Source organism: Primulina eburnea, chromosome 4, assembly GCF_022965805.1.
Source record: "Primulina eburnea isolate SZY01 chromosome 4, ASM2296580v1, whole genome shotgun sequence".
NCBI classification, from domain to species: Eukaryota; Viridiplantae; Streptophyta; class Magnoliopsida; order Lamiales; family Gesneriaceae; genus Primulina; species Primulina eburnea.
The window spans coordinates 42548082-42574693 of NC_133104.1; the positions used below are offsets into that span (position 1 = coordinate 42548082).

General features: G+C 35.5%; 4 protein-coding genes across 11 annotated transcripts; 2 read left to right on the plus strand and 2 right to left on the minus strand.

The window, feature by feature from the left end:
• Positions 1-2188: 2188 nt before the first annotated feature.
• On the minus strand, positions 2189-6292 carry LOC140829190 (protein Brevis radix-like 2). The gene is made up of 5 exons (XM_073192227.1): positions 5418-6292; positions 4903-5279; positions 3196-3331; positions 2660-3057; positions 2189-2574 (listed from the first exon to the last, which is right to left on the minus strand). Exons 1-5 carry the CDS (start codon positions 5538-5540, stop codon positions 2496-2498), a joined length of 1113 nt encoding a protein of 370 aa, XP_073048328.1. The 5' UTR covers positions 5541-6292; the 3' UTR covers positions 2189-2495.
• A 5144-nt stretch (positions 6293-11436) lies between these two features.
• Positions 11437-18540, plus strand: LOC140829191 (polyadenylate-binding protein-interacting protein 4-like). Of its 4 annotated transcripts, none has more exons than XM_073192228.1 (15): positions 11437-11598; positions 12340-12521; positions 12589-12732; positions 13474-13607; positions 13864-14054; positions 14609-14786; positions 14881-15117; positions 15482-15600; positions 15775-15829; positions 15906-15939; positions 16214-16533; positions 16727-16873; positions 17179-17271; positions 17361-17423; positions 17511-18540. In XM_073192228.1, exons 2-15 carry the CDS (start codon positions 12386-12388, stop codon positions 17550-17552), a joined length of 1893 nt encoding a protein of 630 aa, XP_073048329.1. In that variant the 5' UTR covers positions 11437-11598; positions 12340-12385; the 3' UTR covers positions 17553-18540. The 4 variants fall into 4 exon arrangements, with proteins under 4 accessions (XP_073048329.1, XP_073048330.1, XP_073048332.1 ...); XM_073192229.1 differs by having other exon boundaries at positions 17742-18540; XM_073192231.1 differs by having other exon boundaries at positions 15566-15600.
• A 744-nt stretch (positions 18541-19284) lies between these two features.
• LOC140829193 (PHD finger protein ALFIN-LIKE 5-like) lies at positions 19285-22029 on the plus strand. The gene is made up of 5 exons (XM_073192232.1): positions 19285-19566; positions 19673-19705; positions 20391-20619; positions 21168-21303; positions 21565-22029. The coding sequence occupies exons 1-5, from the start codon at positions 19476-19478 to the stop codon at positions 21826-21828; spliced, it is 753 nt and encodes a 250-aa protein (XP_073048333.1). The 5' UTR covers positions 19285-19475; the 3' UTR covers positions 21829-22029.
• Positions 22030-22437: 408 nt separating this feature from the next.
• On the minus strand, positions 22438-25989 carry LOC140829194 (protein phosphatase 2C 16-like). Of its 5 annotated transcripts, none has more exons than XM_073192234.1 (5): positions 25765-25989; positions 24344-25149; positions 23455-23814; positions 23245-23350; positions 22438-22973 (listed from the first exon to the last, which is right to left on the minus strand). In XM_073192234.1, exons 1-5 carry the CDS (start codon positions 25808-25810, stop codon positions 22639-22641), a joined length of 1653 nt encoding a protein of 550 aa, XP_073048335.1. In that variant the 5' UTR covers positions 25811-25989; the 3' UTR covers positions 22438-22638. The 5 variants fall into 5 exon arrangements, with proteins under 5 accessions (XP_073048335.1, XP_073048334.1, XP_073048339.1 ...); XM_073192233.1 differs by having other exon boundaries at positions 24344-25205; positions 25765-25988; XM_073192238.1 differs by having other exon boundaries at positions 24344-25178; positions 25765-25985.
• Positions 25990-26612: the final 623 nt, after the last annotated feature.

The window sequence follows — 26612 nt, forward strand, 5'->3', positions numbered from 1 at the left end:
TTCCAAAAACAAAGTGATTTTTTCCCTTCAAAATGCATTAATTAAGCTGTATTTCTTTGACTGGGGAGAAATTTGAATTTAAAAAAATAATTAGTTTTAAATATATTTCATTAAGTTGCTTTTTTCTGAGTGCTTATCCCCCCTTGTAAGCAGTAGGAATATCATGTTTGGGAAAAAATTTGGGTTTTCAAAAGAATTGAAGTAAACTTTCTAGAAGATACATCATCTTAGATATGAATTAATCCAACCATTAAAAAAAACAGCTCTGCTATTTAAATTGGAGGTGTCAAAATGATCTAGAGTCATCTCGAAAGTAGGTGAGTTGTGTTATAATTTCCAACCCGTCAAAATTATTGGTGGAGGTGTTGAGTTGTGGCGAGTTGTAGACTAGCTCGTCTCAACACACCAAATTAATCACAAAATTGATTAAATATGTCAGGTCAGTCCATTGTGACATCTAAAATGTAGACGGATTGGATTGGTTTGGTAAATTGAACTCCCAAAAGTCATGCAGGTCCGCCCTACTGACTCGTTTTGACGTCTTTATTTCAAACCAACTCATCAGTCCGATGCATCCAAGCCGGACTCTAACATACACACAACACGAAGTAAAGACAAAGAAAGGTTACTTTAGCCTGACGAACGAATGAAGAAGACATAAGAATCAAGAAACATTCACAGAAAAGTGGCAGCTTTTGCCAATCCCTAGGCTGAATCCACAACTGCTGCATGCATCTTAAAGTGCACACAAAACAACTGCAACCAGGTTCTTTACCTTTAATCCTCACACACCATCACCATCACCATCACCCCAACAGAGAAAAATCCCTTTATGCATGTGTAAAGAAATGGTCACTGTAAAAAGCACGATGGATGAGTCCGAATCTGAAAGTGAATCGACCAAGATCCAAGGTTCACCCCATTCGCTGACTGGTTAGAGAAAAGTTCAACATTAAGCCTAGGCTGATCTAAATTCAATGATATATTCGCAGTCCGCAAAAACCCACCGGTTTAAAACTTTCCGTGTAGATAGAACCATTGGATGTAGCGGAAGCCACGGTATCCAATGGTTAATCCCACGTCGGGGATTTTTCTCACGGTGCAAGATAGAATTTCCCGCATAACGATAATGTTGGCGGGATTGGGGTGTATCTCCACCTCATGACTATGATGACAAGATAGTGACAAAACGGGCTAAACCACTTCTCCAAATTACAAGGCATCTTATCTTCCATTTCCAATTGCCTCACCGTTTGTGGTAAACAGAGTGAACAAAAGAATAATGAGCAACATATAAAGGAGACAACTTTTGTTAATCCCGAGGTTCAGTTTAATATCGCCTCAAACAATTGGCAGGAATCACAAAGTGGACACGATTCTGCTCCTTGATAAAGATAGACGTGAGGTGTTCGCCTTTTATTTCCATCGGAAAAAGGGAGAACAAAACATTCGTAAAACAGTTGCAACATGAAAAGGAGACAATTAAGTGGCGAACAAAGGCTAATAAGTTCGAGTAGGTCACTTGTGAGACGGTCTCACGAATCTTTATCTGTGAGGGCTTACCGATATTCACAATAAAAAAGTAATATTTTTTCATGAATAATCCAAATAAGATATTCGTCTCATAAAATACGACCTGTGAGACCGTTTCACACAAGTTTTGTTTTCGTTTCAAGAAAAAGAAATCATGCAGGGTTCATTTGGCAATTTATTCCTAGATATGTACGACATACGAATATCAGTTTTCTAAGTTATTTTTGGCAAAATGTGATAGATTAAATTACTATTGTGGAAAATAAAAATTGAATTGATCAGTCGAATATGATTAAAATTGCGACTCACTAAAGTTAATTATGTGCATGTTGAACCACAAGAAAACTTGAGTCAATTAAATTGATGTTTTGGTTTTTGTGACAAATTAACCAAAACAAATTTAGTTTATTCTATTCTTATGAATTAAACTACTAATACAATGTCAGAAATATTCAGACTTGTTTGCTTCCACTCACTATCTACATGAATTGGGGGGGGGGGAGGGTGGGGGAGGGAATATATAGAATTGGAAAATGTCCTGTAAACACCTTTGAAAGGGTAGTCCACAAATATACTTACAATATCATATTTGGTGTACTGGATTGATAATGTGCTCAAAAGATTTTACACATTATTCATGTAAATATGAGGAGAGAACAAAAAATAAACAAATTTGACAGAAACAGCAGATGGCTACAAGTCCACTTTCCCATCGGATCAAACGTCTCTGATTCCCCTACTGCCTTATGCCACAACCAATCACAAAAACGAATAGAGAAAAGAGGAAACTACAAAGAGATGGCTAAGAAAAACACATTTCTCATAGCAGAGACAGCTACATGAACTAAAAGGGATTGAAACTGTCGTGGAGGGAATCGAGCAGAGCGTGGAATATTCTAGAAACCTGTCCTAAAGAGGATCGAGATGATTATTGACTTTTCCCGGTAATTAACCTCGCTCATTCACAAGTACTGCTGTTGAATCCTTGCTCGGTTCTCTTCCCACCACAACCTTGCTTGCATTTCTCCAAACCTTTCTCGGCTGCATCCAATGTGTAATATCTTTAATACTGTCCAGGACACAAGATAAATGCAATATAGATGTGTAAAAAGGTAGAGTGGCTCACCTAAACCGCACTCGTTTAAGCTCGCGAGTGCCATCTGGCAAAGCCCTGATAGTAATATATACTCCTGGCTCATCCTGCTCGACCCACTCGGTCTCTAAATCACTGGCATTGCTCACTGAAAGCTCTCCAGAGTGGTCCAGATCCCTCGAATTATAACTTGACCGTACAGAAGCATCTATTGATGATGTCTCGGTTTTTACAGCACTGATGCTCGAGAGTTTAGGTGTCGAATTAAGCACGTTGGAATCTCGGCCATGTCGACATTGCGTTGGGTGGCATTCGAGTGAGTTTGAAGACGAGTAGCCCACCCCTGTCGGGCGATGGAAGTTGCGGGGTAGACGCTCTTTGCTCAATGGAGGTGTAACTGGGCTACTCTCAGCAGATTCAGTTTTTGAGTTCTGATTGGAAAGCTAGGATTCTTAGTTCAATTATTTTTTTGTCAAAGCCCATAGAAAGATACTATTTAAATATTGCATACTACAAGAACAAAATTTTGCATAGGACTAAGCTTTTATGTAATCACAGTTAGCACTCACCTCGTCTTCAGATTGTGGAGGAGTTGGCACGGGTATCCCTTGACGATTGAACATGTGGACATTATATAATTCCATAACTTTATCGTAGTTCTCTGCCCACCATTGTTGAGCCTGCCATTTGTTAAAAATCTCTCGGCTATAAAAACAATAAAGCAGAAGTAAGATGATGAAGTATTGAGCAGAACTTGTGCGCGGATTTCTATCGAGGGAACTCATATCTTTCTTTTAGCATAATAGATCCCAAATTACACAACTACTGGATGCCAAACATGTGCTTGGCCTAAAATTCTAACATGCTAATTAAAAGAGTCTATACCCACACGTAATTCTGGAGTGGCCTAGCTATAACTTCAACTGATTCTCCCACATAATAGGCAAGTTTTTTGTTTAAATCCTACTCATATTTTAGGCAATGCACCAACCATTCTCTGAAAATCTAAATATGGACACTTAATTTATCACTTGGTAATTCAATAAAATTGCATGTAATTTATCTGAAAGTCTGATGATATATCATTATCTATATTCGACTAAGGTGTATTAACATAGAGAACATCTTAATAAAGTTGATATTCAGCAACAGTTATACACCAAAGAAAGGTAGGAACAAGGCGCTCCTTTCATCTCATGATAAATATAAAAGGTATTGAGTCCATTGAATATCAAAAGATTATTATCTTCTCACCTGTCTACATTGCTGTAACATTGTCATTGTTTTGTACACATGCTATCAACTTTTAGTCACTTCAACCGAAATACTCTAATTTTCTTTTCTAAATCAGAAAGTTTTTTTCTATTTTTTATTATAACCACAATGTGGGGTGATAAGGGCTGGGGGAATTTTTCCGCTCTAATGTTGGTTCAAACTCGCGCTTCTTTCTTTGAGGGAAGAGGTTTATGTCATTTAACCAATACAGTGGTGACTAAATCAGAAACCACCTTCACGAAAACTCGTCAGAGACTAAACTCGATAAATACATACATAAATTGTTAAAAGGGTCATGGCTCATAGTTATAGGAACAGAACAAGGTCATCTCATCTAGGATCCCAGAATTCACGCCTAACAAATCCAATATGTGAATATTGAAAATCTAGAATAGAGCCATAGAGTAGCTCCTCCTTTCCCCCCATCTAAAATATCTTCAGTTCTCCAAAGATTTTGTTCTATGTGGAGAATGAGTGACTAAGAATAAGATGAAACAAGTTTTATGAGCCAGTGAAGACCAATTGTTCGTTCCAAAGACCCCACCACTTAATTTAGGGGTTTAAATCATTGGCCTCCACATGCCCCATTCAATACGACCACACCACTGTATAATTCAAAACACTAACCACCAAAATAAACAACAAAGACAATGGCCCATCAAAAACTCACCTCGCAGACAAAATTCGAAACTTTCAGCTTTCAGATCAAATGGGATTTACCTGTAGCCACTGTTTGCTGCTACAAATTTGGTCTCTAAAATACATTGGTTGGTCATATCAAATATGCTAAATTGTATTTACGATTACGAAACAATCAATTAAATCAGTTCTAAAAGCAAAACATGTAGGCACACACAAAATCTTGAGTTTAATTGAATTTCAAAAACTCAAGGGTGGACCAGAAAGTTCTCAAGAATAAAAAAATTAATTTCTTATAAAAAGTTTACATCGAATTTAAATTTTTTATCTGAGGCATGACCTGCTAGTAACAGTAACTGTACCTGAATCGAATCCTTTTGAGATCATTTCCACCCTGGGGCAATGAAACAAATGTAATTAACACACCAGGCTCGACTTGTGCAACCCACTCTTTGGGTTCATCTTCCTCCATGAACACTACTGACTCGGTTCTCCCGCTCACAGAAGCAGGGGTGCACGAGCCGCTGGAAAGGGCCTTCAATTTTGCTTCCATTTCTTTCCCCCAGGGCCTAGGCGTGGAGTTTGAGCTGCAAGCTCTTCTGTAAGAACCGTAATATCTCTCGGACATCGAGCCGGCCTCCGAGTCTACGTAGGCTCGGCTCTGATCGTTTTTGAAAGAGCCGGAACATGGCTTGCAACTCTTGTACGCACCTGATGCCTTCACGGCCATGCCCCTGATCTATAACACAAGAAATGGAGACAACACAAATTGCAATATTTTAAATCAATGAATATGCCTTTTTAGAAACTGTTACTTACAAAGTCTTCCTAATTACATTAAATGAAGGATGAATTCAGGAGAGAAAATGGTGTTTACTTGGGCTGTAAGGACTTTGATGGCCTGTTTGGTGGAGGGAGTGGCAGCGTTTTCTTCGTCCTCCGGGCGCTCGCGTAGAGATCCATTATTTAACTGCTTCGAGCAAGCTATACAAGTCAACATGTTCAATTTCCACACACCTCAATCTACTACTATCTAAATGTCACTGAAAATCTGGAAGATGCAAAAAAATTACACTGAAAATCGAAAAGGGTCGCCCGTAAACCAAAATTAATTGAAAGTTGAGAAGAAAAATACGACCCACGTGCAATAACTGAGAAAGATTCAAGCCCAGATAGACTAAGAAAGAGACATGACATTTTGAGGAGATACAATATTAAAAGGGAGCGATCCGCACATCCCAATTGCCCAAAATAAAACTGCAGAAAATGAGGGACAAAGAAAGGCAAACACGAAAATGTTCGTTTATGAAATGAGATTTCAGTTGAATAATGGAATCAACATTCACCAAGGTGGCGTAAAGGGTGGAAATACATAGTATTGAGGTCATTGTTTCACCACGATTCAGAGAGAGAGAGAGCTTCAAATTTCAAATAAATCAAGAACATGGTCCTTCCTTCGCAATAAAGAGTAATAAATTACTCTATTTCCTCTTCACAAGTCACAGCTACAGGGTGGAAAGAGTGAGAAACAAGCACAATCTTTTCTCACAGATTCTCGCCTCTGCCCCCCTCCTCTCTCTCACGCACAACGTATACCGTGTACACAACTGCGAGTGGTTTTATGATGTGGGAGAAGAATAAAAAATGGTGAGAATACAGTGGTGGATCGAAGAGAAGCAGTTGAGATTTGTGGGGTTTTCGAAGCAGAGGAAGAGGTGGCAGAACAGAGAGGCCTGCTTTGTGTGCCGTTGCTTGAATTACTCCACCAATTAATAATAATCCTTTCTTAAATTGTTACTGATAGGCATTATCAACAATATTATAAAGTAAAAATCACCAATTATTTAATATTTGATTAATGACAATTTATTTTTCTTCATGCATCTATGTTTCATTCATATTTAACTATTTCATCACACGATATTCACGTTTAGAGTAGGTCTTTTGTGAGACGGTCTCACGAATATTTATATGTGAGACGGGTCAACTCTACTGATATTCACAATAAAAAGTAATACTCTTAGCATAAAAAGTAATATTTTTTCATGGATGACCTAAATAAGAGATCCGTCTCACAAAATATGACTCGTGAGACCGTCTTATAAATTTTTGCCTCGCATGTATATCCAATCGTCCACACTTATTCTTATTTATTTTTAATATTAAATATCATATCAAACATAAAAAGAGTCGGTAAAACGATACGAAGTTCGCTACATATTCTTTATATGATCGATGGATTATATAAATTCTGAGATTAGATAAATTTTAATTGAGATTTTGAATGATCTAGGACTAGGACCCCTACATCCAAACTTAACCCCAAAAAAAAAAAAACAAAAAATTAGTGGACAAAGGAAGATTGGGAAATTGTATTGGTTTGGATTATAGGGTGTATTTGCGCCACCCTATACGGTCTCTATGCCAACATAAGGTAAGCATGATGTTGCCGTCAAGGAATGGGAGGCCGAAAAAGGTAGTTCTTGTAATGCATTACATGCTTCATCCACAAATTTAATGTCAGCTCATATATTATTATTTTTTAATAATTTCTAAAATTTAATATATTATATTATTATTACTCATCAAGACGTTTTAGATACAAAAAAAAAAAGAGTTTTATCCTTATTTTAGGTTGTTAATTCGACTAAAAACCTATTTAAAATATACAATACACTTCTAAACGAGTTTTATGATCTTACATTGCGATAATATTCAAGGGTTTTATCAATACAACATGCATAAGTATACAGATAAAGTAAAATAAGTGCTATAATTGAATAAATATATATCAAAATTAATATCACTCAAACAACAAACTAATTTATTGGATACTCACTGTAACGACACAAGCACAACACCTATCTCTCGTTTATCATTAAGGATCATGCCCAATACTGGCACGCACACTTTAATTAAATTCTGACAAATCTGAAATTTTTATCTACAAGGTGTGAATGGGGACAGACTGAATATAAGTAGTGACAATTCATTCCATTTTAATTCAATTGAATTCACCAGCAAACTCTGATCACATTTAAATAATAATAATAATAATAATAATAATAATAAGTGGGAGGAGTAAATTAATGGCGCGCTGTATGTATACTGGGATTATGACACGAACTATAATAATTTATGAATCAAATTGATTATTTATTGTTGTATAATATTAATTGTTTTTTAGAATTGACTTTTCCACACGCACGAAAAGCTCAATGGTAGTCTGTACATTCAAGTAAAAATTATTAAATATGAATTTCATTTTATTTTTCGTAATTACAAAAAATCCAATAAATATGAGCACATATTTTTACTCATATTAGATATATTATGAATGATATAATTATTTAAAAATTCAAAAAATTAGATAAATATTAAAGGAATATTTTAATAGTTTGTAGAATTTTTGAAAATCGGATATAATAGTGATAAAGAAATACACAAAAAGATAAATGTAAAATATAAAATTTGATGGTTAAATTATATTTTTAAACTTATAAAAAATTCAATTAACTCATCAAAAATTCAGTTATCATTTAAAAATTATTAAGTTTGATATATATATATATATATATATATATATATATATATATATATATAAAATATAACTTCACCATGCACTCACGTCACATGCTACGAAGGTGGTGAAATAATTTATTTTATTGTTGAAACCACATGGCCAACCATTAATTCCGCATGCAACTATATGTTTTAATTTCGACACGGGACCCGACACAACTTCACAATTTAATTAGGTTCTACTTATAATTATTTTAAGGTAATCTATTTAATTTATTTTTAATATATTGATTAAAAACTATTTAATTTTTAAAAGATGACTTAAAATAGAAAACTAAAACGCCTAATTTCACCCTCTTCGCCTCTTTTATATCACACATATATATCTTATGTTGTAATGGAAATCTTATTTTTTGAAAATTTTAAAAATAGTGTTCTATAATATTAAATGTTTTATTTAGTGGATAATAATGTAAATGGGAAAAAAGAAACATAATAAAAGATAGTAGGTGACCATTTATAAAATTATTTTTTGTACGGAGTTCCATGAATTAGGAACCATGCCTTGGGGAAATAGATTTTAATAATTGGGCACTGTCGTTTTGATATTTGACCAAATGACAATCTCGAGAATTCAGGCTTGTTTCCGGACACGATGTTGTTCGCATTTTGCCAGATATATTCCCATTTCCCATCATTTTCATCCATATTTTTTTGGGATAGGGAGGGTATCGGATTTCCATTCATCCATTAATTGTTTCAATAATAGAGACCGGACTTGTAGTCCAGTGGTCTCACACCGTCGGATTAGCTGATATCCTTTCTTAGGTTCGATCTCCCATCCCCACGTGTGTTGTAATAAAAAAAAAATTGTTTCAAATTACATTGTCTGATTTTGAGTTTTGGTTTATTCATTTTTCAAAATTTGGTTTTTGTATACTAACTTTTAATTTTTTGTCGTTTTGATATGATGATTGTTAGAGCAATGGAGAGACATTGGACTACTCAGTATTTTTCAACTTCACATCAGCATTTTCTAATATATCATATTAACATTTTTTTGTTTATTCAAAACTATGATGAAATATGTCTTAAATAAAAAAAAATCTAAAATTAATACACAAAAACAAAATTTGAAATTTTAGTAGACAAACCCAAAATAGGCAAATTTAGTATCTTGTGTAACTCTTTTCGCGTTAAGATGTAGAGTGTTTGCAAAAGGTTGTGATTTGCACACGAAAAATAATTGTTACACACGCGTTTGATGTAAATAAGTGGAGTAAGCCCGCACATGTGTAGCTCACTTTATATAATTGTAGTTCTGGTCATCCATACGAGTCGAAGACATTTCTGTTAACTCTGATATATTTTCTAATTTTTTAAAAAAATTATAGATGATGATAATAATGATATTTAAATATTTTGAACTATATAATAATTCAAACATCGCGAACAATAGGTATGGCACACATGTGTTTAATGATATTCAAATATTATGATATTATCTTCTTCGAAATCTAAATAGTAAACATATATTATACTATTATACTTAGGCAAAAACTTGTGTGAGACGGTCTCACGGGTCGTATTCGTGAGACGGATCTCTTATTTGGGTCACTCATGAAAAAATATTAATTTTCATGCTAAGAGTATTACTTTTTATTGTGAATATGAGTAGGGTTGACCCGTCTCACGGATTATGATCCGTGAGACGGTCTCACATGAGACTCACTCTTATACCTATAAGTATATAACATCTTTAAATTTCACGATAAAAGAATTTACAAGTATTTCAAATAAATTTATCCAAACAAAGACATTCTACATATATGGACTTATATTATATAAAGTAGAAATAATAATCTAGGCATACTCACAACATGTATGTACTATATTTATGTAGATTTAGCATAAACCTGATATGTATCTAGCATCTTCACACTAATTGTTTTTTTTTTAAAATAATAAATTAAATCATATAATTATAAAAGAAAATTGATATCGATGTTCTATAATTGAAAATATATTTAAAATATGTTTTTTTCCCGACAACTGGTATGGACTATCCACAAACGTTACGTGTAAAATAATGACTATAATTTATATAAGTGTATATCAGTGAACTATGCACAAATGTGAAATAATGGTATAATTTATATAAATGAGTGATGATATATTTTTTTTATTTCATTAAACACTTAATTTTATGTATTTTTCTCTAATTATTCTTGCATATGAGAGTTGTGACTAAAAATTTATACGATAATTTAATAAAATCGATAGCTGATAAAATGAAAAGTATTACGAGAGCCTCGACGTTTGACAATGTATTGGATAAAAATTAGCCCAAGTTGCTCTTGGGCCTTGACATGGCGGCGGATCGACAGATAGTCAATACAACATGGGCTCAGGAAAACATATATCCCAATATCTATTTTATTTTTTACATTAATATAAAATATCTATTATCTTAAATAATTTAAAAATAATTATTATTTCAATTGAACCAAACCGTTTGCGAGCTATTCGAAACTCGGCTCGATAAAAAGTTCGTTTGATTTTGTTTGTTAATCATATCAAACTAAGCTCAAGCTCGATTTTGAGCTCGAAATTTTAATCAAACCAAGCTCAAGCATAAGGATATTCGACTCGCGAGCTCGCAAACGTGTTTGATAATAGGCTTGCGAGCTATTAATAAATCAAGCTCGAGCCTGGCTTGATTAACATGCTAAACGAGCTTTTAACAAGCCGAGCTCGAGCCTGATAATAGAAGCTCGAATCGAGCTCGAGCCTCAAACAATTTTAAACAAACCAAACTGAAGTCTGATACTATTTGGTTTGGTTTGGATCGTTTACATCCCTAAATTTATAAACCTTTTCTATTAAGATTCGCATTTTAAGAGGATTGGAAACTCGGACATAAACAAATCGAATCGAATCGAACATGAAAAATATTTAATAACTTGAATTCAGATCGAATTAGTTCTATTCGAATTCAACCTCGATTCAAAATTTGAAAATTCTAAAAAATTTGACTAGAATTTAGCTCGACTTGGAGTTTCACTCACATGATTCGAACATGATCAATATTTATTCGAACTATTGCTCGAAAATAATTAATCGAAAGACTTGAAATTTATTTATTTAGTATATAATTATATTATATTAATAAAATATAAAATCTCACGAACAATTGGAGAAAATAATTTGGGCTCAAATTTAGCTCAAAACAAAGTTCGAACATGTTCAATTTCGACTCGAATCGGATGAACTCAAATATTTCTCGATGAAGTTCTAAAAGATCGTAAACGGACTTAATTTGTTTACAACAAGAGTTTGAAACTGTAAATTTAAAAAAGCTTCTTGTTGTGTCAAAAAAGGAATTGTAATATAAAACAAAAGAGTTCAAACCCAAATCCACTCCGTGTGTTATTTTGTGTCGACGAGCCTTACAAATCTCCCAACCCTTATTACCGATTCCGATTTCTACACCTTTCTTAGCTCCAGATCGGGCGGTTCTCTCTCTCCACTTCATTGTAAACAGCTGTCTCAACCTCTATGCCGTGTTGTACTCTTGATTTTTGTGTTGGATCATAGGGTTTTCGATTGTCAGGAGAGGATTTTTCTAGGTTTTTAGTCAACGATAGTTTAATTTATTCCTAGTTTTGTTTTTAAGGCGTAATCGGTAATATCAGCGAAGAAAAAGGAAGAAAAACGGTAGGGTTTTGTCGCAATTAACTCCCATTTAAAATTGAAATCAATTGAAAAATTGAGTTGTTTGTATTGTGTATGTCATTGTTTGTTTGCTTTGCTTAATTTGTTGCTTGATACTATGAGTGCTGTAGGAGGCTGTATTATTATGCTTCAGGAATAAATCGATATCTGTACTTACTAGTGATGAAACTTTTTTGATTATGCATGTTGGAGGCTTTTTCTTGTGGGCTTTTTCTTCCGTTTTTTTGTTGTCTTATTAAAAGGTTGAAGCTATCCTAAAATTCATAGGAATTCGATGTTTCCAAATTAGTACGATTGGATTTATAGTGTGCAATAAAAATTCCTGAAGTCACTCACGGGAGGGAATTTTCAAATATTTGCGATTTGTCGATACTATTTATGGGTTCAGGTTTGGTTGCTAAGAGTTAATTTGATAAGTTGTAACATAGCCTTTTACAAATCTTTGGGCTACATCAATTATTTGTTGCATTATCTATGTGATTAAGTTGTATTGATGCCTCGTGTAAAAAAAAACCATTTTATTTATTTGCCGCCTTTTGCAGTTTGTTGTCTTAGTTATCTGCATATACTTGCGTTTTTCTGCTAAAGATGAATGCGCAACAAGTCATGCAGACCGGGTCTTCCTCTAATGGATACAGCCGTCGTAGAGCTGATAAGGGCACTGTCACTAGGTTTGATAGTAAATTCAATGTTGGAACCACAAATTCTGGCAGGATATATTTTGGTAAGCGTCAACGTATCATTGGTATTTGTGAATGCAATATTTCTTTTCCTAACACTTATAGTGTCAGGTAAAGGAGGTGGGCTTGAAATGCCGTCACGTGATCGACTAATATATTTAACGACGTGCCTTATTGGACATCAAGTGGAAGTCCAGGTGCAGGATGGATCTGTATTTTCAGGAATATTTCATGCAACAAATGCTGAGGATCTAGGTATATAGAAAAGTAAATTCACAAAGTTTACAACTATATCACTTTTGGGTGCTAATGCTTTACTTTAGACCATGGTTCTAAAATTCGCTAGACGCCGCTAGGTGGATTCCACTTGTAATGGTTCTTAAACTAAAATTTAGCCCAAACTTTGTTAAAATCCAATTGACACCTGGTTCATTCCTCCTGCTTCTTCTGCTCAAGGAGGATCAGAATGATAGGCAATTCAAAAGAAATCAAAATAAAGGAAAAAAGTACTTTTAGGGTCGGGTTTAATTTTCTTATGTGTGCAGAAGTAAATAGACAAAGATGAGAGTGGCGTGTTAGGGCAAACGCAAGCCAACAAATCGTAGTTTTAATCGGGCTTTCAATCCCAAAAAATTAAAAGCACGAGCCCATAATTCTTTATTTATGTCATGTTGTAGTTTAATTCGGTTTTCAAAAATTAAAAGCCCAAAAAAAATTTGTCAAAAAAACTTTAAACACCTAGGCCCGTCTTGAACCGTCTAAGAGCGCCTAGGTGCCCTTGCCGCATAAGCTGGCCGTCTAGAACCTTTTCGGTGCGGTCAAGCGGTGCCTAAGCGTTAGCCGCGGCCGCCTAAGCGTCTCCTAGTCGCTAGGCGCATTTAGGCGGCTGACGCTTAGGCGCTGCGCTAGCCCGAGTTTTAGAACACTGCTTTAGACCATGCTTTTGCAAATAGAATTTGGTTTTTTTCTTTCAAGTGGCCTTTGTTTTTTTTGCAGGAGTTGTTCTCAAGATGGCTCAATTAATCAATGATGGTTCTTCTGGTCAGAAAAATATTTTGGATTCTCCAAGCAGGCCCCCTCCAAGGACTTTGATCATACAGGCTGAGGATTTTGTGCAACTAACGGCAAAGGTTTTGCTATGTCCTGTTTTTTATATAAACTTGTAAAATATTTTTGTGATACCATCAAACCAGATTAGAATGGCTGTCAATATGTGCAAATGCAATTATGTATTGAAAGACTTATTCTTTTTCAATTTTCCAGGAGGTGTTTTTGTAGCAACATTACTGCTGAAGTTGTCGGAATTATGAAGCAAAAAGTTTCTAATCAAATGTCCACTTTGTAATTTGAAATTTAGCTGATAAACTTGTTATTGAACTGAAACAGGGCGTGCCTGTTACCAGGGATGGTTTAACCAAAGAAATGCAGCATGAAAAGAAGCGAGAACTTATGACAGATTCCTCCATATCACAATACCGGCATGTTGACATGGGAAGAGAATTGCAGCCTTGGGTCCCAGATGACAGCGATCCCAGATTTCCTGAAATTGAAAACACATTTGATGACCATTGGAATAGGTTGGAAATCTCATGTTATCTATCTTGAAGGAAGAGCGTAACTGTTCTTTCTTTGTTTACAATAGCGTCCCATTGCACGCAATAGTTGGTTTTTTTATTAATATTTTTTAGTTAATTCAATAGGTTTTTTTATAATTTTTTTTAGTCAAGTCGATTTTAGTAAAAAAAGTTAGTAATTATACTTTGTATCAATATAAGGGCCAAAAAAACAAAACGTGAAAGGCAATGTGGCCATTTAATTGAAGGCAGACCTAATTGTGTCGGTCTCCTTTGCTCAACTTTAATATAAGTATATAGATATACATGTATGATTGGTTATTAAGGTACTTGAAATTTCTATTCCTCTGACAGTAAATATTGTTTAATACGAATACTTTAATGATTGTTTTAGATATGACCATATATTAGTTGAAGCAGTAAACCTAATATAAATTTGTTACTGCCATAGAATTTGTAGAAGAATCGATAGTTATGTCAGGATAAAGCTTCAATGGAGTATCATGTAACTTATTTTTTGTTGTTGTTTTGACTGAGTATTATTATCTGAATATCAGGGGCTGGGATCAGTTTGAAGCAAATGAAAGTTTATTTGGAGTGAAGAGCACCTTTAACGAGGAACTTTACACAACAAAGCTTGAGAAAGGTCCTCAGATGAGAGAACTAGAAAGAGAAGCTATACGGATAGCTAGAGAAATCGAGGGCGATGAAACCCTTGATCTTCATGTGGCAGAGGTTAGACCATAAATTGGCAATTTTTTTTTTCTTTGGACTTTTTTACACCTTGTTTGTTACTTTACAATTTAATACCATCATGTTGTTTCTGTAGGAAAGGGGTGTTCAACTTGATGGAAATCTTGAAATTGATGAAGAAACCAGATTCTCATCAGTCTACAGGGGAGTTGATGACCGTGGATATGATGAGATTGAGGATGTATCATTGGATTCGAAAAATGATGAAACCTTTGGGCATGTCTCTGATTCCGCCACTGAAATCCCTCCCATGAATGCGAGTATTGGGAAAACCAGTTATGGAACTCTAGTGTCATCAAGATCTTCACCGATGGTATTTCTTGTCTCCGATTTCGTTTTCTTCATTATAGTATTTTGCCTTGTTAAATAAAAGTTCTGAATTTCCTGTTTCAGCTGGTTCACCGATTCATATTAGTTTCAGTTTCCTTTTTCTTTTGGTACCTATGCCTTAAAATGGTTGATGGGGGACAGTGTTGGTTACCAATTCATCAGTGAAAATTGAAGTGAAAGCCAGAAACTATTTATATGAAGATTTGGACTTGAATAAAATTTTGTGGCTTTATCTCTGTCTTTTGTATTTTCCCCTATGCCTGCGTCTATTAATCTTGTTTGTGTTGTTTCTGGGCGTTATTAATAAACCTATATGTTTTCTGCTCATTCTCTTTTTCCTGGTGTAGGGAGAAGTCCAATCTTCTCTGAGATCTAGCGGTAGGGATGTTTATCATTCAAATTCTGACGATCATTCACTGCTATCTGAACAGCTTCCCAAAGATTCCTCCATCACTGACACCGGCAGGTTGGTGTATGATTGTCTGATATCTAATATTTGTTGTTTCATTTCAGTTACTATTATGCTTGTGGAAGAGCATAACTTAAAGAATTCTGGGACAAAGCTATTTATCTTTGAAGTCAAATGTCAGCTCTCATTAAAAAAAATAATGAAGCATCTAATTGGAAAATTTTCATGTAGAATTCATGATAACCAAGATATTGGATGGGGTGGGGAAAGCAAAGAAAAGCTAAAGGTGAGTGCATTCTGACTGCTATTAAGTTGGCTTGTGTCTTAAAATGTTACAGTCTGACAAATTTTTTCCCCTGCAGGTAGTCGACCAAAGTCGAGTGTCCAAAGTTGAGGGTAAGCAGCATTTTCTTTGCTGATAGTGTTTGACAGTGTATCATATTGATGCAGAAAATCTATGAATATACTTTCTAGAGAGTCCCCTGGGATAGTTTTATAAACTGATGGTTTTCTGGCATTTATCGAAGTATATTCATAGATTTCTAATTTTCTCATTCTGTTGGGCATCGTCAGCTCTTTTACTTGAGCAATTTGTCAGTTTTTACTTTGCAGAAATTATTTTTTATCTGTTGTTGCATTTATTTGACATCATCTATATCTCTGTTCACAGATTCACATTTACTTTTGAGACCAAAGATAGAAAACTCTGACAAGGTTGGATTGTCACCAAATGCTACTGCATATGATCCATCACATACATCAACCAAGGTTCAGGAAAAGGCAAGCTCTTCCAGTATGCCGCTGGAAGGTACTATACCTTCCAAAACACAAGGGACCGCAACTTCTCTTGCCAGGCCTAGCAGTTCTGCATCATCCACTTCCAATCGTGGGGGAGGTGCCACTTCAACTTCTGCTGGCCGAGGATTGTCACCAAGTTCATCTGTTGGCTCACTGTCGTCTGAGAAGTCAACGTTGAATCCACATGCTAAGGTGGGAGTAGTGGTTTGACAAAGCAATTTTTTTTTATATGGCAGTTGTAATTTAACCACTTTTTTTTATTCATGGCTTCGATAATGGATGAAATGCACAGAAGGATGGGCATGCTAAATAATTCCTATCTGTTATTCTGCTGTACCTAATATATCCTTCTCGTAATTTTCTTACTCTTCAATTGTTTTTGCAGGAATTTAAATTGAATCCGAATGCAAAGAGTTTTGTTCCATCTCTAACGACTCTGAGATCACCTTCTCCAGTTGCTGATAGTTCCTTCTATTATCCAGCTAACATGACTGCAGTTCCACACATGCCTGGGATGCCTGTAGGTGTCGGGGTATGAATGTAACTCTTGCTGCTAGGTTTTAGTTCCAGTTAAATTACCAAGCTTCTAACTTCTCTTAAATGCCTTCGTTCATCTGAAAGCTTAATCATAGATGACTCAGTTAATTAATGCTAGTAGCATTTTGAATGCTACATTTGTTTGTTAACAAGATGTCAGACCTGTTTAGTATATCGCAAGCGTCCATCCACCAAGAACCTAGTTATTGATATACTGTTACAATATAAAAAAGAAGCAATACCGAGGACACAACTATACCTGCTTCTTCTTTTTGGTCGGCTAATTATTTTCTTTTGCAGATTGGACCTTCTTTTGCACCGCCACAGCCTGTTATTTTTAATCCACAGGCTGCACATATGCCACAACCCTATTACCATCCAAGTGGAGCCCAGGTTTTTTCCCCATCATTGATGGCTCTGCTCTTGAATATTTTGACATTTTTCCATCTACATGGAAGTAAAACTGAATTCTTCGTATGCAGTATGGGCAGCAGATGATAATTGGACAACCCCGGCCAGTAATGTACATGCCTGCATATCCAACAGTAAGATAATTGTTTCTTCCTTCTCCTGTTCTGTTATTCTATGTTTCAGTATGTGGTGTGTTTTAATTGTTATCTTGCTGTACTTAGTGTTATTGGCTATTATGGTGGAGGAAGAAAACAAAAAGTTGATCCGTCTCTTGTGCCATTTGGATTAAAACAGTAAATGAAACTGAGATTGGAAAACCATTTATGAGCAACTGTTCGAATTGTTCTTATTGATTCATTTATTTAGTCAATAACTTTTGAGCTTTGAACTAACTCTGTCAAGGTGGCTTACCTCCCTTAACGTGTTCATCTGATTTATCTTCTTTCCCCCAGGATGTGCCTTACAGAGGAAGGGAATTTTAGCCAATGTTGGTGTTTACTGACTTGTGACAATAAAAGGGGGTGGATTAACAATTTTCTGATGACAGACTGCTTGGAAACATTTTTTTGCAAGAGCCCAGCAGCTTACAAAAATTTTATAGATGCTTAGATATTACATGTGCCTATATGAGATTCGGTTCTTTCTGGAAAATCCTGCATGTCAATGCATTTTCCATTTCTTAAATGTCTCTTTAATATTTTCTAACATGGATTAGTACTTCAAATTTCATCCTTTTTCTGGGTACTTAAAGAGGAATGGAATCATGGTGATAGAACAGTTTAGATTTGGTTTGTGATTTAAGCACTACAGGATATCATTTTTTGTCACCTCCTTACTTGAAAGCTGGGAGGTACTCGTGCTGCTTGTGTGTTCAAAATCCGAGTTGGTCTATAGATCTTGGTTTCAGAGGAAGGTACTTGTGTTGGACAGAATATGGTGGAGATAACGGAAAGTGACCATATTCGAAACAGTACTCCGGTGGATGAGCAGGGCCTGCACTGCACGTTGTCGTCGTGCTGTTGAAATTATTGAGTAAAATTGAAGTCGAAGTTAGATGTATTACCGTGGTGGCAATTGTTCTCTCTCTCTCTGTTTTCGAAGTTCTTATCTTTCATCAAAGTTTTCTTGGGTTTTACTTTTCCTTCGGAATTATTTTTGTCGGGTTTGATGCATCCCTTTTGGCTAGTGAATACAATAATACATGGATATTGATTCAGAAAAACGGATACAGCTTTAGCATATCTTACCTGATATACTCTAATTTTTTGCATAAGTAAAAAACGTATTGTGGAAATATAGGACGGGTGCGTGTATACAAGTAGACAACTCGATCCTGAAATCACGAAAAGCTGTGCGTTTTGCTTCGATTTAACCTTTAAAAAAAATCAATTTGTCATTATCTGATTTGCAATGAGATTTAACGTACGTTCTAATTCTGAGAATTAAATATTCAATATTTTTCGGAAAGTTAATTTATTCATTTTATGTATAAAACATGTATCATATTAAAATAAACCGAAAGTTGACTTAATCAATAGTTTTATCATATTATATATGGGTATGAAATAAAAGAGAGTCAACATGTTAATTCGTTAATAATATGCTCGCTTCGACATAAATGTCTTAAAACTAAATAAATTGACACATTGTATAAAATAAATAAATTAATAAAATTTATATTTATTATTTTAAATATCATGAATCCTACTTCTGAACTCTGTAAATTTTGATTACCTCTACTGTTATATTAAGTCTGGGTATGATTTAAAAATCTTTTTTGGTGTACTCTTACTGTCTCTCCTTCACATTTAATGTGTCCATGGATGAATAAGTACATTCTCACTCAATTCACTAGAATTAATGCCCATAATCTACCGCTAGCAAATCTATTTTGGGCCAAAACTAAATAAATTTGTATGTCATCTAAAGTAAATTTTGGTACTATGGAACATTCGGACTTGGCCCATTACTCCAATGAGAGTGGAACGAAGCCCCCTCAGCTTCGTCACATTTAAATCCGCCCAGCTTCGTTACACTCCGTTTTAATCAACTCACGGTTTTCCTGTTCCTTCCCGACGTTGTTTTCGCTGCTGAAATTCTAATGTTGTAATCTTAATTTTGTAGTTTTTTTTTAAAAAATCTGATTTTGTAGAATTTCAGCTGAACAAAGAATACAGAAAGGAAAAATGGACGCAGGATACAATCCGCGTACTGTTGAGGAAGTTTTTCGAGACTTTAAGGGTCGTCGAGGTGGCCTTATTAAAGCCCTTACTACAGGTGGTCTTTCGAACTGTATTCTTGTGTGCATTTTTTTTCTAGGTGTATGTCGCTTCGATATTTTTTTTTGAAGTGTGGGTTGTTTTGTGTTGTTTTTGTATTTCAGATGTTGAAGAATTCTACCAACAGTGTGATCCTGGTCAGGGGTTTTTACGCGAAATGGGTTTCCTTTTTAGTTGTATATATATATTTGTTTATTTTATTGAGTTTGAGTACTTTTGTTTCATGTACGATCTAGTTATCTCTTAAAAAATGCTCTTGTTTCGTGTTTTTGTTGAGCAAGATCAAGTGTTGAATTATGGCTAATGACCGTGTATTTCACGGTCTTTATCAATCCTTGTTACCTTTTACGCTACACTGAAAAATTCTTTGTGTTTGCGGCTAATCATTAATATTTCGGAATGTTGAAAGGGAAATTATAGACAACTCCAAGTTGAGCAAATCAGGCTCCGAAATTTATAAAATAGGATAGGATTTGGGATGTGAAGTTTAATAACTAAATCAAGCTCGATTGTTTAAAAGTTTTTAATTTCCATTAATCTATTAATTTGCTGCAGATGCATCAAGTTTTGATACATTTTTTAGGTTTCACAATCCTTGGTATCCATTTTGACCACTTTCAAGTCTACCATTTCTTGTTAGGTTGTTATTTTTATATGTTGATGTTGTTGGGTTTTTCATTTTCTTAATATCATCTTCTTACTGGTTCCATTCCATTCCTAGATTTTTGAATCATGTGGCGATGATATTTAGGTATTCGCCGGGTCTTCTTTTCCGCAATATTACTAATTCAGCTTGTAATCCGTTGTTACTTTTATTCACAGAGAAGGAGAATTTGTGCTTGTATGGATTTCCTAGTGAACAGTGGGAGGTCAATTTACCTGCTGAAGAAGTACCTCCTGAACTCCCAGAACCTGCTCTGGGAATCAACTTTGCTAGAGATGGAATGCAGGACAAAGATTGGTTATCTCTTGTTGCTGTTCACAGTGACGCGTGGTTGCTTTCTGTTGCCTTCTATTTTGGAGCAAGATTTGGGTTCGATAAAGCTGACAGGTGGATCTTCAATCCCATTTTTTTCATTTACAAGGTCTCATTTATGCTGTTAAGTGGCGGTATAGCATTAAAATAACCGTTGAAATATTTTTAAGAGAAAGGCAGCAAATCAATAGTAATGATGCCAAAATTTCTGTTAAATAAAATACTTCCCTAGTAGCTGTCTCCTATATTTCTACTTGTTTCTGTTGAAGGTCGTGTGCAATTAAGATTTTTATTTGTCTAAGACTTTGATCACCGGAGAAGCTAATTGATTTGAGCATGTGCATGTACGAATTTATGCATATCCTTTATGATTACAAAATAATGCAATAAAAAAGAATCTATGTTGATTCCGGTCCTTGGGAACTGCGAAAGTATGTGGATTAACAAATTATGGTGTTAGTGTTTCCTGGTTGCTATTTAACCCATTTGTTGAAGAAAACAACTTTGCAGTCTATTAATTTATCATAGTCCATGTTTTGATGACACCTTTAGGATGCTTTATGGTTTATTTGAATTGTGAAGTTAATTATGTGATATAATCTTATTCCTGCTTCTTGGTTCAGGAAGCGCCTTTTTAACATGATCAATGAACTTCCTACCATATTTGAACTGGTGTCTGGTGCTGCAAAGAAGCAACAAAAGGAGAAATCAGCAGTGTCAAATCTTAGTAGCAACAAATTCAAGCCAAAACCTAAACCAGTAAGAAATCGGAAGTGGAATTTATTTTTATCTGTAACGAAAAGATTTTATTCTCTATCGTACTGTTGGCTGTGTTCCCATCATTTAACTGCATCTATGATGTTATCAGTGTGAATTGGTTAAACAGTCGGCCTTTTTTTAGATTCCGTTATATCTGTGAAGATATCGGTCTTTTTTATGTTTTACGAAGCTGATTTTCCGGCATGAGTGTAATTCTTAATCTTCTTCTTAGTTGTAATATAACTGCCCTATTTTGTGCAGCTACCAACCGTAGCTCCAGAGAAGATTTCCGTATCCCAGGCAAAAGATGATGAAGAAGGGTTGGACGAGGAAGAAGATGAGCATGGGGATGCCCTCTGCGGTGCTTGTGGAGAGAACTACGCATCTGATGAATTCTGGATATGCTGCGACCTATGTGAGAGGTGGTTCCATGGAAAATGTGTCAAGATTACCCCTGCTAGAGCCGAGCACATCAAGCAGTACAAATGCCCTACATGCAGCAACAAGAGAGCTAGACCCTCGTGAAGAACTATCTCTCAGGCTACTTAGTTTGTTGGACCCTTTCCTGTTTATCTGTAATTTTGTGCCAAAAATGTGAATTAGTGCTTGTTGAGAGGGGATCCAATTCTTGGTAATAGGGTCGTTTTATTGTCAACAGTGGTTAAGTCATCCTTTGATTTTGTTGGACGGCGATGCTTCTTTCATTAAGTTCTCTGTTTTCCTTGATCTTTTGCTTGCCTCAAGTATTTTGCCATATAATCCCTTTTATGCTATGCTTGGAGATGTTTTTCGCGGATTTGGTGTTTGTATTGTACAACAACATATCATCGAGTCTTTTTCGATACACACACACACACACACAATATATGTTGTCTTTTTCAAATATATATATAAAGTGAGGCAAATTGAAGGTAATACGCCAGTTCTTGAATACGCCCAAATTTTGTCCATGGATGGTACCCACGTTCAGTTTATGACATCCAAAAGCACTAATATTTGCGAGGATTATGGTATGTCAGTCATGTTTCACCCTGTTGGGTTTTTTATTATTGGATCTATCTAATTTATATAAAATTACTAAATGAATTTTATATAAAACTTTGTGCATAAAGCGAATAATTCAACAATTATCAGTAAAGAGAGAATGATGCCATGTTTAACTGATAAGCGTCTTAATGAATGGTCACTTTGTTTTTCTACATCACATGCTGATAACCAATCTCATTAACACTTCAAGCCCATTTGAAAAAATGGATGGACATGTTATGTAATAAAGAGATACTTTTAAGCTGTATTTATAGATTTATGCTATATCCGAGCCAAAGCCAAGTCAGATCAAGATCTGCTCTTAAATTTCCTTCGGGATTTCAAATCCACGACAATTACAGAAATATTATCCTTGCTACCTCTCTGAAGGGCCAAATTTGACAGATATTCTGCCGCGGATTGTGCCGCAGGATCGACTCCCTCCCCCCGCTCAACTAATGGTTGAGTTCCATTCTTTTTGTGCCAAATTAAGATCCGTTTTCTAGCCACTTCACATACTTCCTCGTTTGTCAAAACATCCCACAACCCATCGCTGGCTAAAATAAGGCACTCGTCGTCTCTGGCACGAGGCATAAACAAGACTTCTGGGTCAGGTATAATCCATGGCTTTAAGTACCTGTCACCTGCACAGATGAAGTAAACAAACTTGAGACACGCTGCAGTGGAATGGAGCAATTGAGAGACAGGACGAAAGGACTCCTGAACGTTTTGGCCATTTGACAAAAACTAGTAGTTCTAATGTTCTATTCCTCAAAAAGGATCAGAGTTTAATTTCCAGTCTATCAGGTATATAAAGTAATGAAGAACTCGAATTAAGACGACTTATAATGATTTCATACATTAATAGACATTTACATTACAAATTTATACAATCGTGACATATAAAAGACATACCTATGGATCTTGACATTGCAAGAACACCGAAAACCCGGTGTCCATTCCACTTTATCACCTTTCCTCCAGATGCTTCAATTCTAGCATATTCATCTTCTCTATTTGGCTAACATAAAATAGAAAATAAATTTAATAAAAATTAGTTAAGTAAAACCAGAAATTATTATAATCTTTGGAGGAGGAAAGTTATTCAAGACTACATTTGCTCACTTTATGATCAACAGATAACGCGACTGCTTCTTTACCACGATAAAGGACAGCCCTCGAATCTCCACAGTTGGAAACTATAATGTGGGATGAGCAGACCACTGCCACAACGGCGGTTGACCCCACAGTTTCTGGGGCAACAGGTTCAGATGTGCAATCATTTGCATCAACACATCCACCATGACAGTCTTTGCTAGTTCCGCCTCCAACCTCATCATCAACCTTCAGAAAGCAGCTTGTAAAAACCTTGTTCCACTGCATCTCCCTAGTGTCTCTAATACTCCCGTTTACCAAATCATCTTTAACATTGTTTAACTCCTCTTCTAAAGCCAAATGGATCCTATCACGGCAATACTTCGCAACCTACAAGATGAATGTAACATGGTTGGCTGCGAGTATAAATGTTACCAACCCACCAAAACTTCTTACCGAAGCAAACAATTTCAAAAAAGCCAAAATCCTTAGGTTGCATTGGGTGGATGGATCGGTATAACAGAGCAATCGTAATTAACATGATTTGGAAATATGATCCCAAATGAAAGCTTCTCGACGTAATCAAATGTCCCAAAATAATCTAAAAATGTATCGAAATTGAAAGGAATTTCAAAATTCACTTCCCCGTAATTAAACAAAAATGATGGATTTGGGTGACTAAATTCAATTCCTTGAAGCTCAAATCCATCAATAGGTAGTGAAATAGAGGAGATAAATTATCATACGAAGTCAAAATCATTGTGAAAATCTAGCTTTTCACGCAGTAGATACAAACACAAACCGCTTATAAATTGGGTTAGATAGCATCCAATTACCCAATTGATTGTAAAAATCGAAACATGCCCCAACAATTGAAAACTAACTCAAATAACTTCTCAATGAACAATAAATTGCATACCTGAGATCCACCATGACCATCGTACACCCCAAAGAAATGTGACGTCAGGTGTCCCAAAGTCTGACCAATCCCATCTATCATACGGTCACCAATAAACATCTTGATAGGGATTTTCATAAAATGAGGTACAGCCACAACAGCATCTTCCATCTCCGGTCTATTTCCGCAGATAGAAACAGAACCCCAAAGCGGAATGCAGTCCACTTCAAAGACAGTCTTAACGCCACCTTTCCCAGGATCACTGTCACCGGATAACGGAAGAGCTACAATGGAAGCCTTTATGGTAGGTCCATCTGAACATTCTTCATTTGGTTTCGAATTCAGTTTAAGAAATTCACCTGATGTTTTCCGCCGTATGCTTCTTTCCTCCAAAGTAATAACCTTTGCAACTATTTGACCATTGTCAATTCCCTCTATTTTGAGGGCTATAGGCAAGCTACTCTCTGAAGAAAGATTTAGAGGCAAGTTTATGTCCGCTGTAGAATCAAGAGGTAGCAACTCAACCGCACTGATAACACTGGCGTCTTCCCCAATTGAGAGAATCTCATCTTCTTTGCTTTCCTGAGCAGCATGGATTAACTTACCATTTTCAGTATACTGTGTCATCTTTGACATATCGGGTTTTGATCCATTTTGCCCAAGCAATGTCGAACTGGAATCCCACCTAGAACTAGCAGTATCATCCATAGCTGGATCCGATAGAAAATTTGCTGTTTCGGTCACTAGTTCTAGTCTTTTGATTTCCGTTTGGTTTGAGATTCCTGAACTCTCACAAACAGGATCACCTAAGCTAAGTGCCACGGCAACTGAAGGAGCCATATCTTCCATCATTCGTCTTCTCAATAGCAATAAAAACAAAAGGCTGGGAAAATTTAACTACGCACACAGGGACACAAGTATTCAGCGTTTTACCTCGTAAAAGAATTCAACAGCAGATTGAAAACCAGAAAATTTGCGATAACGGATTTTTGGAAATCAGATCTGGTCGTAAAATATACTATATAAAGCTGAAAACAGTTTCAACACCTTAGATTCCCAAAAATTACCATCTCACCGCCACCGCCAACCCTTAGATGGTCATGAAATGGAGAAAAAGACCACAGATCCAACCGTAGTCATAATTCCAAGAAAGGAAACCCAAAGAAAGAACCTTCAAGAAAGCAAAACCAAGCCCCCAAATACACAAGGAAACCCTCAAAGACTAAAACTTGTTGCCACATGGAACATGGGTTTCATGGATCTGAGGGAACCTTAATAGCCTCTTGAAAATCACGGCTATTTCATTCTTATCCGACAAACAAAATCCCTTTGTCCAACAAATTTCTCTAGAAAATAAAGATTCAATCCTCAAAACCCCCACATCTACATTACAAAAGGAAATACAAAATACTGGAAGACAAAGACAAGTGAAGGGTTCTTACCAAAGAATTGAAACACCAACAAAAAGGGCGAAAGGGCTTTCACCATGCTCGGTCATTACTCCCCATCCGTAGATTTTCCCTCATTTCCTTTATGGCTTTGATAGGGAGAGAAAGAGAAGTGTGTGGAAAGCTTTGCTGCTTCATAGGACACGCGTAGTTTCAATTATCTAACTCCAATCAATGCTTTTGCGCAGAAAAAAATGTGAAAAAAGAAACAATTTTCATGAGGCAAACTTCAAGAAGACCACGTGTCCTTGTTTGGAGGAATCGTCTTCTGCCTGGAATTAAATAATGTCACCTTTACTGAATTTAATACTAATAAATATTGATGGAAAGGCATTTGTTCAGGGCATCCAATATATTTGAAGATTTACAAGTCAAAAATTATTTAAATGTATGAAATAAAAGCATCTTAAATTTCCAGGACCTTTTCAAGTTGACATTTTTAGCGAGAAAAACATATGAATTGATTGAATATTAAATAAAGGACAAGAATAAAATTCAATAAAATAAAAAGAGACAAGAAAAAATAATTTATGGTGCCCGAAATTTCCCTATCGCCATCTTTTTCTGTTTCGAGGTAATTTTAATGCTAACAAGTCACATTTAAATTTTTTTTTCCCACCTTTTTCAACTATTACTAATTTGCCTTCTGTCCCCTTTCGTCATTCTAGCAAAAGAACCAAATAGAGGAAAAATAACAGGGTGAGTCTCATGTGAGACCGTCTCACGGATCATAATATGTGAGACGAGTCAATCTTACTCATATTCACAATAAAAAGTAATATTTTTAGCATAAAAAATAATACTTTTTCATGGGTGACCCAAATAAGAGATTTGTCTCATAT

Bases quoted from the DNA above. Each gene is read 5' to 3' on its own strand.
- LOC140829190 (XM_073192227.1), bottom strand. From the start codon at position 5,540: ATGTTGACTTGTATAGCTTGCTCGAAGCAGTTAAATAATGGATCTCTA. The intron at 3,058-3,195 runs GTGAGTGCTAAC...CTTTCCAATCAG, and splicing joins CTCCACAATCTGAAGACGAG to AACTCAAAAACTGAATCTGC. The intron at 2,575-2,659 runs GTGAGCCACTCT...CATTGGATGCAG, and splicing joins CTTAAACGAGTGCGGTTTAG to CCGAGAAAGGTTTGGAGAAA.
- LOC140829191 (XM_073192228.1), top strand. From the start codon at position 12,386: ATGAATGCGCAACAAGTCATGCAGACCGGGTCTTCCTCTAATGGATAC. The intron at 14,055-14,608 runs GTTGGAAATCTC...TCTGAATATCAG, and splicing joins TTTGATGACCATTGGAATAG to GGGCTGGGATCAGTTTGAAG. The intron at 15,940-16,213 runs GTAAGCAGCATT...CTCTGTTCACAG, and splicing joins TCGAGTGTCCAAAGTTGAGG to ATTCACATTTACTTTTGAGA.
- LOC140829193 (XM_073192232.1), top strand. From the start codon at position 19,476: ATGGACGCAGGATACAATCCGCGTACTGTTGAGGAAGTTTTTCGAGAC. The intron at 19,706-20,390 runs GTCAGGGGTTTT...TTTTATTCACAG, and splicing joins CTACCAACAGTGTGATCCTG to AGAAGGAGAATTTGTGCTTG. The intron at 20,620-21,167 runs GTGGATCTTCAA...TTCTTGGTTCAG, and splicing joins GGGTTCGATAAAGCTGACAG to GAAGCGCCTTTTTAACATGA.
- LOC140829194 (XM_073192233.1), bottom strand. From the start codon at position 25,820: ATGACCGAGCATGGTGAAAGCCCTTTCGCCCTTTTTGTTGGTGTTTCA. The intron at 23,815-24,343 runs GTATGCAATTTA...TTCATCTTGTAG, and splicing joins ATGGTCATGGTGGATCTCAG to GTTGCGAAGTATTGCCGTGA. The intron at 23,351-23,454 runs GTGAGCAAATGT...ATTTTATGTTAG, and splicing joins CGTTATCTGTTGATCATAAA to CCAAATAGAGAAGATGAATA.